This window comes from Globicephala melas, chromosome 11, assembly GCF_963455315.2.
Source record: "Globicephala melas chromosome 11, mGloMel1.2, whole genome shotgun sequence".
In the NCBI taxonomy this organism is placed as follows: Eukaryota; Metazoa; Chordata; class Mammalia; order Artiodactyla; family Delphinidae; genus Globicephala; species Globicephala melas.
This window is the reverse complement of record NC_083324.2, coordinates 68749069-68761432: the sequence shown is the minus strand read 5'-3', so window position 1 is coordinate 68761432 and position 12364 is coordinate 68749069. Positions and strand designations below refer to the sequence as shown.

General features: G+C 50.5%; 1 protein-coding gene across 3 annotated transcripts in view; it reads right to left on the bottom strand.

The window, feature by feature from the left end:
* Positions 1-12364, bottom strand: part of DAAM2 (dishevelled associated activator of morphogenesis 2) — a 111644-nt gene that overhangs the window by 20360 nt on the left and 78920 nt on the right. For all 3 annotated transcript variants that reach the window (XM_060308307.1, XM_060308306.1, XM_030870821.3), the window contains exons 7-14: positions 10898-11008; positions 9604-9707; positions 8126-8192; positions 6748-6865; positions 4626-4755; positions 1270-1328; positions 941-1125; positions 104-403 (exon numbers count right to left, since the gene is read on the bottom strand). In XM_060308307.1, the coding sequence (XP_060164290.1) occupies positions 104-403; positions 941-1125; positions 1270-1328; positions 4626-4755; positions 6748-6865; positions 8126-8192; positions 9604-9707; positions 10898-11008 (1074 nt within the window). The remainder of the gene's footprint in view (positions 1-103; positions 404-940; positions 1126-1269; positions 1329-4625; positions 4756-6747; positions 6866-8125; positions 8193-9603; positions 9708-10897; positions 11009-12364) is intronic.

The following is a 12364-nucleotide window of genomic DNA, read 5'->3' as shown; positions in this document are numbered from 1 at the left end:
GCACCCAAGGTGGAGATCTGCAAATAGCGGGCTATCAATCCATAGGGCTAACTGTCCCAGGCTGTAGGAGAATGGATCCGCTGACCTCTTCCTTGCTACTCACCTCATTCAGCTTGACCCAGTTGAAGGACTTCAGTGGGTGTGAAGGCTGGGGGACACACTTCTTCCTGAGCGGGACATCACTGCTGGGGAAGGGGTCTGGGGGGAGGGGCAGGCCCATACTGAAGCAAGGTGGGGCACCGGGGGGAGTGGGAGGCCCACCGGGGGGTAGGGGGGGTGGTGGCGGTGGGGGACAGCAGGTGAACGGTAGAGGGGGCGGGGGTGGAGGCAGGTCACTGGTTGTCATCGGGGAAGACAAGGTAAGTGGGCCCCCAGGGGGAGGTGGGGAAGATACAGGTCCTGTCTGTGGGGAGACAGAGACATCAAAGAGACAAAGCATCAACAAGGATGCCTTTCGAGTCCCCCATCACTGTGCCTTCCCTTACTCTTATTCTCCACCTAGACTAGACCCCGAAGCCTGCTCTCACCTCCCACACACAATTAAGCCCCGTTTTCTCCCTCTGCATCCTGAACATCCAACACACAGATACACACACAAGGCAAACACAGACATAGTGGACAGTCATAGTCATCACATGCAACAGCGGGATTGATACAGACAGGCCTGCACAAGGGCACCCAGCTGAGAGGGGCAGGGGAGCCCAAACCCCACCCGCACTCTGCTTTCCACGGTGTGCTTCCTGGGACAGTGTCACCTGGAGGAAGGAACGCTGTTTTTGTCTCACACAGGTGCCAACCTTGCAGCCTCAAGGGTCCCCTCTATCCTGGTCTGAGGTCTCCTCCACGCTGGGGTCCTCACCTCCTCCCCACGCCTGCTCTTCCCCCCACCGGCCTGAAGGTCTCGGCTCAACTATGTAAAAGCAGAGGAGGGGCCACGTACTGAGATTTCACTGAGTTGGGCCACCAGCTCTGCCACTTGTCCCCGAGCCTGGCGCAGCTCCTGGGACTCTCGGGCCAGCTTGTCCTTCATCTTGTTCAGTGTCCGCATCATCTCTTCCCTCTCCAACGTCTTGGTCTCGCATTCCCGCTCCTTCCTCTCCAGCCTGCTCACCAGCTCCGCGTGTTCTGGGATGGAAGAAGGACAGGAGGGGAAATGGGAAGAGAGGATGTGAATGTGTGTGTGTCCTTCTCCAAAGGAGGAAATGGGGTCCTCGGCTGGGCAGGGGAGGGGTGGGGAGCAGGGAGCGGGTTTGGGCAGAGCCCCCTCACCTTTCCGGAACTTCTCCGCTTGGTCTCGCCACTGTTTCACTTCGTTCTCATTGATGAGCCTGGCAGGGAGTGAAGGGTCTCTTGACTGTTTGCTCACAGCTTCCCAGAAGACATGGCATCTTCCAGTTCCCCACATTGGTACCCTGATCTCCAATCTGTCCAGCCACATCAAGGAGGCTAGGATTTTGACTCTCCAGATGTCTCTCCAGGTCCCATCCCTGACAAGTTCTCATTACCTGTCTCTCCATGATCTGAGAAAGCTGAAAGGACCCTTAGAGTCCAACCCCTCTGGGATAGAGTTGAAGCTCCTAAGACCAGAAAAGGAGATGACCGCTAACTCGTGGTAAAGCCAGGACTAAATCCCAGGCTTCCCTTAGTTGTAAAATGATTTGTACCCCTTTGTAAAAATAGGTTCTCGCATCTGAGAGAGATCAAAATATTGGCCTTACCATGGTCCAGACTTCCAATGACCAATGTGTGAGAGCAAGAGAAATCGCCCACCCCAGTAACACAGAGTAAGTGGGTAGAGGGTAAAGAGGGGATGTGTCTAAATCATAGGAAGCCCCTTCATTCTTGTCAAACTCATTACAAGCGGTGAAGATGAAGCTTTTACCCAGACATCAAGGTATAAGAGAGGTGAAATTCCAAGGTGAGATCTCAATAATCATTTCTTTTGTAAATCTGAAAACACAGAGAAGTTAGATCCATGACTCTTGGCCTCCTCAACCAGGTCAAGGATATAAAGAGGGAGTGAAGTATGATGGGGGAAATAATTTGTGAACAGATTTCTTTGGAGAGAGCCATTGTCATCCTCTCTGGTGGGGGGCGGGGGGGGGTCCTCCTTCAGCACCATCTAGTGAAGTGACTTCTTTGCGCCCACCCAGAGGGTCTGACCCATGTTCCCTGACACCGGGAGGGAGGCATGGTGGACTGGGGCTAGGCAGGTCCAGAGGGTAGGCGGAGACCCGTGACACTCCAAGAATTTGTTAGTATGAGAGATTGCATGAGGGTTTCTCACGAGCCAGAGAGCATCGTGGAGGAATTAGGCTGAAGCTATTCTAAGTCTCATCCAAAAAGTCCATCTGGACACTTCAACAGTGTACGTCTACGTGTACTGTATTGCCAGTGAATCAGGACCTGATGGAAGGGATGGTGCCAAGCAGGCCTGGAGGAAAAAAAAGAAAAACATGTGTCTCCAGTGACCAGGGTTTTGTAGCGAGAGGCACCCAGCAAGGAACTTCTGAAGACCCCAGGAATACATGTCATATCTTTATCCATGTGCCAAGCCCAGAGAGCAGGAAGCCTATTTACTAAGTTACCTGAACAAGTAGGGCCTTTTCCCTTTCTCCTTCCTGCCCCCATGCTGCCTCTGGTGGGGGTCAGAAAATGGTTAGCTAGAGGAAAGGGGGATGGGGTAGAAGGGGCTAGAAGAGAAACAGACACAGAAAAAGAAGCCAACCATCACACTCACTCACACACACACACACACACACACACACACACACACACACACTCTCTCTCTCTCTCTCTCACACTCTCTTCCCACTGCAGCTTCCAGCCCCAGTCCACGGAGAGAGACTCAAGGCTAAATCCAGTCTAGAATATTGATTCACATCTGAGACTAGCCCTTCTACTTGCAGATTTGAGGCTATGTTGGCAGCTGAAAGTGAGCTTAGGACTCCCATTGTCCAAGAAGCAGCAAAAACTTCATTGCACCTGAGGAGTCGTCATCCTCTGGCAAGAGGAACAGCTTCCCCACTAAGTAATGTAAAGAATTAGCAGAAGATAAAAATAAAGCTGCCTTCACTATTTACAATAGCCAAGACATGGAAGCAACCTAAATGTCCATTGACAGAGGAATGGATAAAGAAGATGTGGCACATATACAATGGACTATTACTCTGCCATAGAAAAGAATGAAACGATGGCATTTGCAGCAACATGGGTGGACCTAGAGATTATCATACTAAGCGAAGTCAGACAAAGACGAGTATCTTATGATTTCACTTATGTGTGGAATCTAAAAAAAATGATACAAATGAACTTACTTACAAGACAGAAACAGACTCGAAGACTTCAAAAACAAACTTATGGTTACCAAAAGGGAAAGGTGGGGGGGCGAGATAAGTTAGGAGTTTGGGATTAATGTACACACTACTATATATAAAATAGATAATCGGTAAGGACCTACTGTATAGCACAGGGAACTCTACTCAATATTCTGTAATAATCTATATGGGAAATATGAATCTGAAAAAGAATGGATATATGTATATGTATAACTGAATCACTTTGCTGTACACCTGAAACTAACACACCATTGTAAATCAACTATACTCCAATATAAAATAAAAATTAAATTTAAAAAACTTCAAAAAATAAATAAAGCTGCCTTTTGATTACTTTCCTAGTTGTACTCATCCAAGATACCAGTTAGGATTTTGACTACACCAACACCCAGCTATTTGTGCAAATGAAAACAGTAGCGTGAATAGTTCAGAAATCATTTTCTCCTTGGCTTTGCGACGCAGCACAATGAATCCTTGAAAGCCAATTCGTCTCCTTAAGGGCAACTGACTTAGGCTTATACTGAAAGTAAAAGTTTAAAATTAAAAGTCAGTGTGCTAACATGAGGCCTGATTATTAGCTGACACGACTTTAAACTCATTTCTCGGTGTTTCTCTACACCCAGGGTCAAAGATGATAAGCCAGAGACCTTAGGCTCTGACATAGTTTTCTAACAGCCTCATGATTAAATTGTCATGCTCTATTTTCAGTGGTTGGCAGACCTTCTCTAAAGAGGCAGAGTAACTATTTTCGGTTTTATATACTCTGTACAGTCTCTGTCATATATTCCTGTGTTTGTTTTTAACAACTCTTTTAAAATGTAAAACTATTCTTGGCTCGTGGACCATACGAAACAAGCTGGAGGGCGGGGGTTAGCCTGTAGCCACAGTTTGCTGACTTCTCCTCCGTGTTGATACGTGTAATTCCCCCTCAATCCACTGAATGCAGTGGATCATGGCGAGTTGCGTACACCCCCTCTAAACCTGTGCTATCCAATACGGTGGTCGCCAGCCATGTCACGTGAGTACTTGAATTTAATGAAAATTAAATGAAATGTAAAACTCAGTTCCTCAGTCACACTAGCCACACGTCAAGGGCTCAGCAGCCGCATTTGGACAGTGTGTGTGTGGAACATTTCCATTATCTCGGGGAGTTCTGTTGATTTTGCTCAAGGCCTATTGGAGGTGTCTGGGCTGGAGAGAGGGAGCTGAGGTTTCGCTGGTGAGACCCCAAGTAGGAGAGGGATGGGGAAGGAAGAGGAAGACAGGTGAGGGATGGCCACTGCTCACATGTTGACGATGTTCTTGACGTTGAAGTTCTCCAAGGGAGCCAGGTCAGGATCCATGCCCCTCTCGTCCTGGAGGACGATCTGCTGGAGGATGCGGTCCAGGAGCTGCCACTGCTGGAAGTTCCGCTTGTCTGAGGGATGACAGGCATCATATCTTTACTGAGCCCCGGAACCCCCTGGGGCCCTGCGTCACTCCCTGCGGCCAGGCTGGGGAGGTGAGTCCCTCCCCTCCCTTGACAAGCTCCCCGTCTGACTGGGGAGGCAATGCAACTACTGATAATGAAGACTCATAAATCCTATCATTTCTTGCTCATCTGCAACTGACCTTTTATGAATGTGTCAACTGTCTAGATATATTTCTCTATTCCCTGAAATGCTTTCTGGCCGTCTTCTTCCCTGTTGGTACCCTGAGTATCCTATGCCTGGGGAATGCAAATTGCTTTTTTACAATTATCTTCAAAAAGCACATTTAAGAAAGCAAATCTGCTCCAGACATTACACGCTGAATAATGAAGTCTCCAGGGAAAATTTTTTTGAAAGAAAAGGTTAGGATTATCAATGCTATTGTCCTACAGAGGACGATGAATGGAGACTCATTACAGGCGCACACTGAGAGGGGGTAAGAATGGGCTGAAGAAGTGGCTGTGGAATCCTGGCAGACTTCGTGGTGAAGGTGACCCTGAACTGTGAAGGCAAAGGCATCGTGTGTTGCACCTGCACAGGGCCCCACGGGCATCCCCTTCTAATCGTAGTCTGGCTGGCCGTGGACTTTCTTTTCACGTGATGGCCACAAGCTCCGCTTCCTTGGTTCTTGATCCAAGTACTTTGTTTCTACTGACCACCAAGGGGAGGTCAAGCAGCATGATCCTGGCCTCAAAGGCAAGCCCTAATGCCCACAAAGTGGAAGGTCACATCGGCACAGCCCCATTTTGAGGCAGAACAGAGGGACCCGTTCACAATGCCCTTGGAGCACTAAACACAGGAAGTCATGTGAGCAGAAGTCGGATTTCCCACGTCTTCCACGAAGACTTTCTAGACTGAGTTTTGGAGAGCTGGCAGCTTTCTGGTCCAGGTCACTGTGTCTGTCCTCCTTTCCATCACTCCACTGACACATGCACTGCAAAGTGGCCATCGTTTTCCATTTACCTTTCAACCAGGAACACAGGGTAAAGCCTGTGTTCACAGAAGTAGAATGTGTTTCATCTAAAGCCCTGACCCCAAAGAAACAAAATTCCTTCATATGTACAGACTCACTGAGCCTCAGGTTCACTCACTGTGAATTGGAGATAATAACACACACCCCTTAAGCCATTCTGATGTATAGAGACACTATCTTAATAGACCTCCCATCACACCCAGCCCAGAGATGGCGACGATAAATTGTAGCTGTCACCACCACCTCGATTACCAACACCAACGTCATCACCACTAAAGCGAGTCTGTCTAGGCTGACCATTATGTTGGGCCATGCCAGTTTCCAAATATTCTATTTTATGAAGAGCTTCAGTACCAAATGGTGCAGTTATAGCTCATTTCAAATTGCATGCTGGCGTGGCTATTAGTAATTATGTATAATTTATTCAGTCACCGGGCACACCTGGATCGTAAGAGCTTAGCATCTGCTTCTATAGATACTGACATTTGGTATTTGTAAAGTGAGTCAGGAACAAGGGTGGTAGGATGGGAGCCAGCAAGGGCTAGATAGAGGAGTTGATACAATCTTAAAAAAAAAAAAAAAAAGGCAAGGCACACTCTTCCCACAGCTGTGCTGCTCCCCGCAAGCACAAAACTCCTTTTTGGAACGCCCTGAGGAGAACAATCACGACCCCGCCACGAGCTGGCAGTCAGAGCTATTGGATCCTTCAGGGATCAAGCTCCCACTTGTTGGACCAGGATGATGGCATTGCTCAGGGCTGAGTCCCCCGCTCCTCTGCTGGGGGACAGTGCAAGTCCTGACCCCCAGGAGGAAGGGAAGAGCACGGGCCTGAGTCCTATGGCCTGGGCTCCTGGGAACTGGGGTGCAGGGGGAGACATGGGGAGACTTCCCAACCCTGAGAGCTTCTGACACCTTGTCTCCAGCTGCCCCGGGCCAGGGGCTCAGGCCGGCTGAGGGAGCTACTCACAGGGCATCTGCAGGCAGTGGTGCAGGACAGACAGCAGGCAGGGGTAGGCCTCTGTGTGCTTCAGTTTCTTGTGGATCAGCTCAAACATCTGGGAAGCACTCTTGGTGTCGATGTGGACCTGAGGGTGTGGAGGGCATAGTGAATGGGGAGAGGGGAGGGGAAGGCAGCAGAGGGAGAGAATGGGGAGGGAGAAGACCCTGCTTTCATCCACTGAGCCCCATCCGGCAGCAGCATTCCTTTCCTGCCTCTGGTCCAGGCTTAAAAAAGAGATGGGCATGGGCTTCCCTGGTGGCGCAGTGGTTGAGAGTCCGCCTGCCGATGCAGGGGACACGGGTTCGTGCCCCTGTCCGGGAGGATCCCACATGCTGGGGAGCGGCTGGGCCCGTGAGCCATGGCCGCTGAGCCTGCGCATCCGGAGCCTGTGCTCCGCAACGGGAGAGGCCACAACAGTGAGACGCCCGCGTACCGCAAAAAAAAAAAGAGAGAGACGTGCAGAGAAAAGGAGGAGAGAGCTGTGCTAATTCTATAAACCAGGGTTTCCCAACCTCGGCACCACCAGCATCTTGGACTGGATGGTTCTTTGTTGTGGGAGGCCGTCCTGTTCATTGTGGGCTGTACGGCAGCATCCTGGCCCTATATCTACCAGACGTCAGGGGCATCTTCCTCACACCTGTTGCGACAGCTAAGAATGTCTCTAAACATTGCAGGTGTCCCCAAGGGAAGTAAAATCTCCCCTGGTTGAGAACTACTGATTCAAACTAAGGGAAGGAAGCAGGGGCCTGGATGAGTCAAGGAGCACATGGCATAGGTTCACGGGTGCAAATTCCAGACCGACTCTGCCGTTGTGTGACAACAGCAAGCTGCTAGTCCTTTGCTAACATCAGTTTCCTTCTCTTTAAATTCAGGGCTTTTTTTTTAGAATATAAAGAGATGGTGCTCGGCTACTGAAGCACCACCCCAAAGGAGGTCTCCATGTGGGTAGGGATTTTATAACACAATATTTAAGCAGCAGACGTGTGGATTTTCAGGGTTACCAAGGCTAAAGTGGAAATGTTGTTTGCTAAGCATGATCAGGTTAGTGATGGGGAAAGGTATCTCAGGAAATTACTGGAAGACACAGAGAAAGTCATCCCAGGGGAGGCATTTGAGAGGAACCATGTGTAAGAATTGTCTGTCTTTCCTTTGGGGCTTGCAGTGGGAGATGCTCTCCCCGGTTAGGGTCTGCTGGTGAGGCCTGGCAGAGCCACCATACTGCCAGGGCTCCAGAAGCGGGACCTGGCCGTGGAGGCACCCACCAGGGAACCCAGCCAACACCGGACCTCCCACAGCACGGCATCTGGGACCCACTGCAGTCGCCCCATCCTTGCAGGCTCCTCACCATGTCAAACCTCCTGGCTAGCTCCAGGTCATCCTCGTTCCGGACCATCTCGAAGAAGTCCAAATGCCTAGACAGGACAGGGGGATACAGGGAGTAGACATCACCGCCAGGCCAGCCCCGGGTGAGGGTTACAGCCCTTCCAAGCCCCCCACTCACTCAATCTGAAGGCTTCATTCAGGTGAGGCCAAGGCAAAGCCAGAAAGAAGCCAGCTGCCTGTATGTCAACACTCTCCTCCTTTACAGAATCCCATGCCCATCCCTCGGGGAGGCCAACCGAGGGTCCTATCACCTTCCATCGGGCTTTCACAAGTTTGGAACTACTGACATGTGGGGCTGGGTCATCCCTGGCTTTGGGAGGTGGGTGTGTGAGTTCCAAGATGTGTACCAGCATCCCTGACCACTACCCACCAGACGCCAGCAGAATCCCCCACTTTGTGACAACCACAAAATGTCTCCAGGAGCTGCCAGATGTCCCCTGGCACCTGCAGTCAAGGACCACTGCCCTACCTCTACCTTCCCCAGTGTTCTCTTTTTTCTTTTTTATTGGAGTATAATTGCTTTACAATGTTGTGTTAGTTTCTGCTGTACAACAAAGTGAATCAGCTATATATATATATACCCCCTCCCTCCTGGACCTCCCTCCCTCCTGGACCTCCCTCCCTCCCCACCCCCATCCCACCCATCTAGGTCACCACAGAGCACTGAGCTGAGCTCCCTGTGCTATACAGCAGGTCCCCACTAGCTCTCTATTTTACACATGACAGTGCATATATGTCAATCCCAATCTCCCAATTTGTCTCACCCTCCCCTTCCTCCCCTGTGCCCGCATGTCCGTTCTCTACGTCTGGCATCTCTATTCCTGCCCTGCAGACAGTACTGTCCCATGTCCCCACCCAAAGCCAATCTCTCACCTTCTACCCCATCCACTCCTCCACACCCCCACAAAAGGACCCATTCTCTCTCCCTTAAGACCTAACGTGATAACATAGCCTGTGCGAGTGGGGTGGAAGCAGAGAGGCTCACTAGCGATGCACAGGAGCTTTTGCACCTTGACGGGGAGCATTTCTTGGTTGAGCGGCCGGGCGCGCTGCGGTACGTTTAACATTCCTGGCTCCCTACAACCAATGCCAGTAGTGCCCCCCACCGGCCAGTTTGAAAACCAAAGAACACCCCTACATGGTTCCAAATTCCCCGCAGCGGGCAGTACTGCCACAGCGGAGGACTACTGGGTCCACCTGCCTAGAACATCAGAGATCAGACAGGAGGTCAGCAAAGAGGACAGGCAGGGGCATAGGTGATGTGAGACAAGAAGGCGGGGGAGCTGTCCACCTCCCGCCCCCCCAGAGCTGCTTCTGAATCGATGCTGGGTGCAGGAGGCGGTCTCCAGGGAAACAGAAACCTCTACAGGAGTCCTGACCATCCCCCACTGAGGCGTTGTCACTGTAGGTTTGCATGGGGACGGGTGACTTGGGCCTTACTTGTCCAGGATGGCATTCTCGTGCTGCCGGAGTTTGTCGATCACAGGCTGTATCCCCAGCATCAGGAACTCGTACCGTAGATGTAGACGGAACTCCAGATTATCCTGGGGGTCACCAAGGGAGGACCAGACTCACTGGCTGGTCTCAATTTCCACAGGAGTCCCCAGGGGCCCCCTCACTGCCACTGCAGTCCCACCACATCCCCTGCAGCAAACTCATCAGAACTGCTTCGAGTCCCAGAGTTGCAAGAAAGGGTGGGAGGAGACATCCTCTGACCTTGTTATTTACTCCCTTTAGCTCTCCTGCCTCACTTCCTTTAAGTCCTTCACCAGTTTTCTCTAAGTTTTTGGCCTCAAAGATTAGTGTTGAAGAGTGATACGGAGCACACACTTTGGATCCAGACGTTTCTTGGTTCCAATCCCTGCTCTGTCACTTACTGGTTTTGTGACTTTTGCAAAAGTCTTAGTTTCCTCATCAGTTAAATGGGCATGATATCACTCACCTACAGGAATGATATTCATAAGAACCGCTTGGTGAGGTATGGTTAGCAACTAACCAGAACAGATGTCAGCATAAATAGCTAGTACTGACTCAGGTGACATCAGCATCTTAGGGACAGGTAATTCCCCCAATCCACCCCACCTAACTCAGGTCATCAGGATGGGACGCAAAAAGAAGTATGCTGGCAGAAGAGGGAAAAGCAGAGATCATTAAATGGCCCCTTTTGACCTTCAACAAGCTGACCTTGACTGGGGCACCTGATTGCCTTAGCATTTGGGGGGTTCACCTGCTCTTCAAGTTCTTCTTCGACGGTTGCTATTTTTAAGGTCTGGGAATCCCATTCTGACCCCAAAAGAAGGAAAATCAGAAGTCACACCTCCCAACAGAAAGTGCTAGAAGAGCATGATCAGCTCCCCAGAAATGAGTCCAGAAGCAGGTCTTTAGAAAGCTCTAGAAAGAAGGGCCAACACTTGCCCTCCTCCCATCAATGATCCCCCACCATCCTAAACAGTCATCAGCCAGACAAGCTTGGGGTTTGTCCATGACACGCATAATGCATGAGGTGACCCAGGCAGGAAGCTCCCCAGGAACCGCTCGTGACAGGGAGGTTTATGACAAGCTGTTCTTTCTTGGCCCCAAGTGAAGGAGGCAAGAGGTGATACAGATAATCTGAGGACAGGGATGGTAGTGTCAGCCACACCGACCCTCTGCCACGTCCCCAGGCGGCACTCACGCCCTCCTCCCCAGGTCCGGAAAGTCAGGGCCCAGCAAGGGCACAGAGAAGATGCCTCACCTCTCCAGCGCCCGCATTGAGGACAGCGTTGATAAAGGACATGATGGCTGTTTTCAGATTCACTTCATCTCGGTACCGGCCTAGGCTTCGGTCCAGCTCATTCAGCAGGGTCTGGATGGAAAGGCAGGACGGAAAAAGAGAGGAGGGCTCAGGATCCTGTGAGTCCAGCCTCTGTGCCTTTGCTCCTGCCATTCCGATCGCCCAGAATGCCCCATGTGTTCTCTCTACCCAATCTATCCAGTCTCATCCTGGATCTTCCCTAACGCTCACCTTTTCCAGGAAGCCTCCTTTGCCTCTGTACATCTCAGCCCCAGTCCTACCTTAGTCTCCTGTCCACTCAGCCTTGGGGACTTGCTTTATTTTGCTGGGTGATGCCGGAAAGATGCTTTAGCACTTTACAGCTGTTTACAGCTCCTCAGCCCTCCGTATCTGTGGGTCCCACAGGTGCAGATTCAACCAATGCCAGGTTGAAAATATATATGTTTTTTAAATTTCAGAAAGTTCCAAAAAGCAAACTTTGAATTTGCTGAACACCAGTAACGGTTGACATAGCACGTAATGGTACTTAGTTATTTACAGAGCATTTACATTATATTAGGTCCTATAAGTAATCCAGAGATGATTTAAAGTATACAGAAGGATGTGCATAGGTTATATGCAAATACTACACTATTTTATATAAGACGTTTAAGTAGCCACAGGTTTTGGTATCCACGAGGGTCCTGGGACCAATCCCCCGAGGATACCAAGAGTAACTGTATTCCCTGCCCAGCTCCTTGATAGCACGGACATTACCTTTTACCTCCTTTGCATCTTCTGCAAAGGGTCAGGGGTCACTTTCTGAACAGAGTAGGTGCTTTAAAATGTTTGATGACAGAACAAACATATAGTCTATAGTGGTGGATAAACCATAATGTTTGTGATAACAGTTCACATCTATTGAGACTTAGTACCAAGACACTATACGTATTGTCTATCTCTTTACCTGGAGCAGGTCAGGGAGAAGAAAAGAGCATAGCATGGCCTGAGTTCCCAGGACTTGTCCCAGTGTCCCTACAGTAGGCACCGGCCCAGGCATCGGGCCTAAAATCTCCACTCCAGCAACGGTATTCGATTCAATATTTCTTTTTTTTTTTTTTTTGCGGTATGCCGGCCTCTCACTGTTGTGGCCTCTCCCGTTGCGGAGCACAGGCTCCGGACGCGCAGGCTTAGCGGCCATGGCTCACGGGCTCAGCTGCTCCGCAGCATGTGGGATCCTCCCAGACCAGGGCACGAACCCGCGTCCCCTGCATCGGTAGGCGGACCCTCAACCACTGCGCCACCAGGGAAACCCCGATTCAATATTTCTTGACTGAGCCCCTTTATGAGCCAGGTGCTGGGTTCAGAGACACTGAGCCACAAAAATGAAGCAGACCCATATTCCAGTCTCAAGGAACCCACGGTCTAGCGAGGAGTCCACTTTCCCAG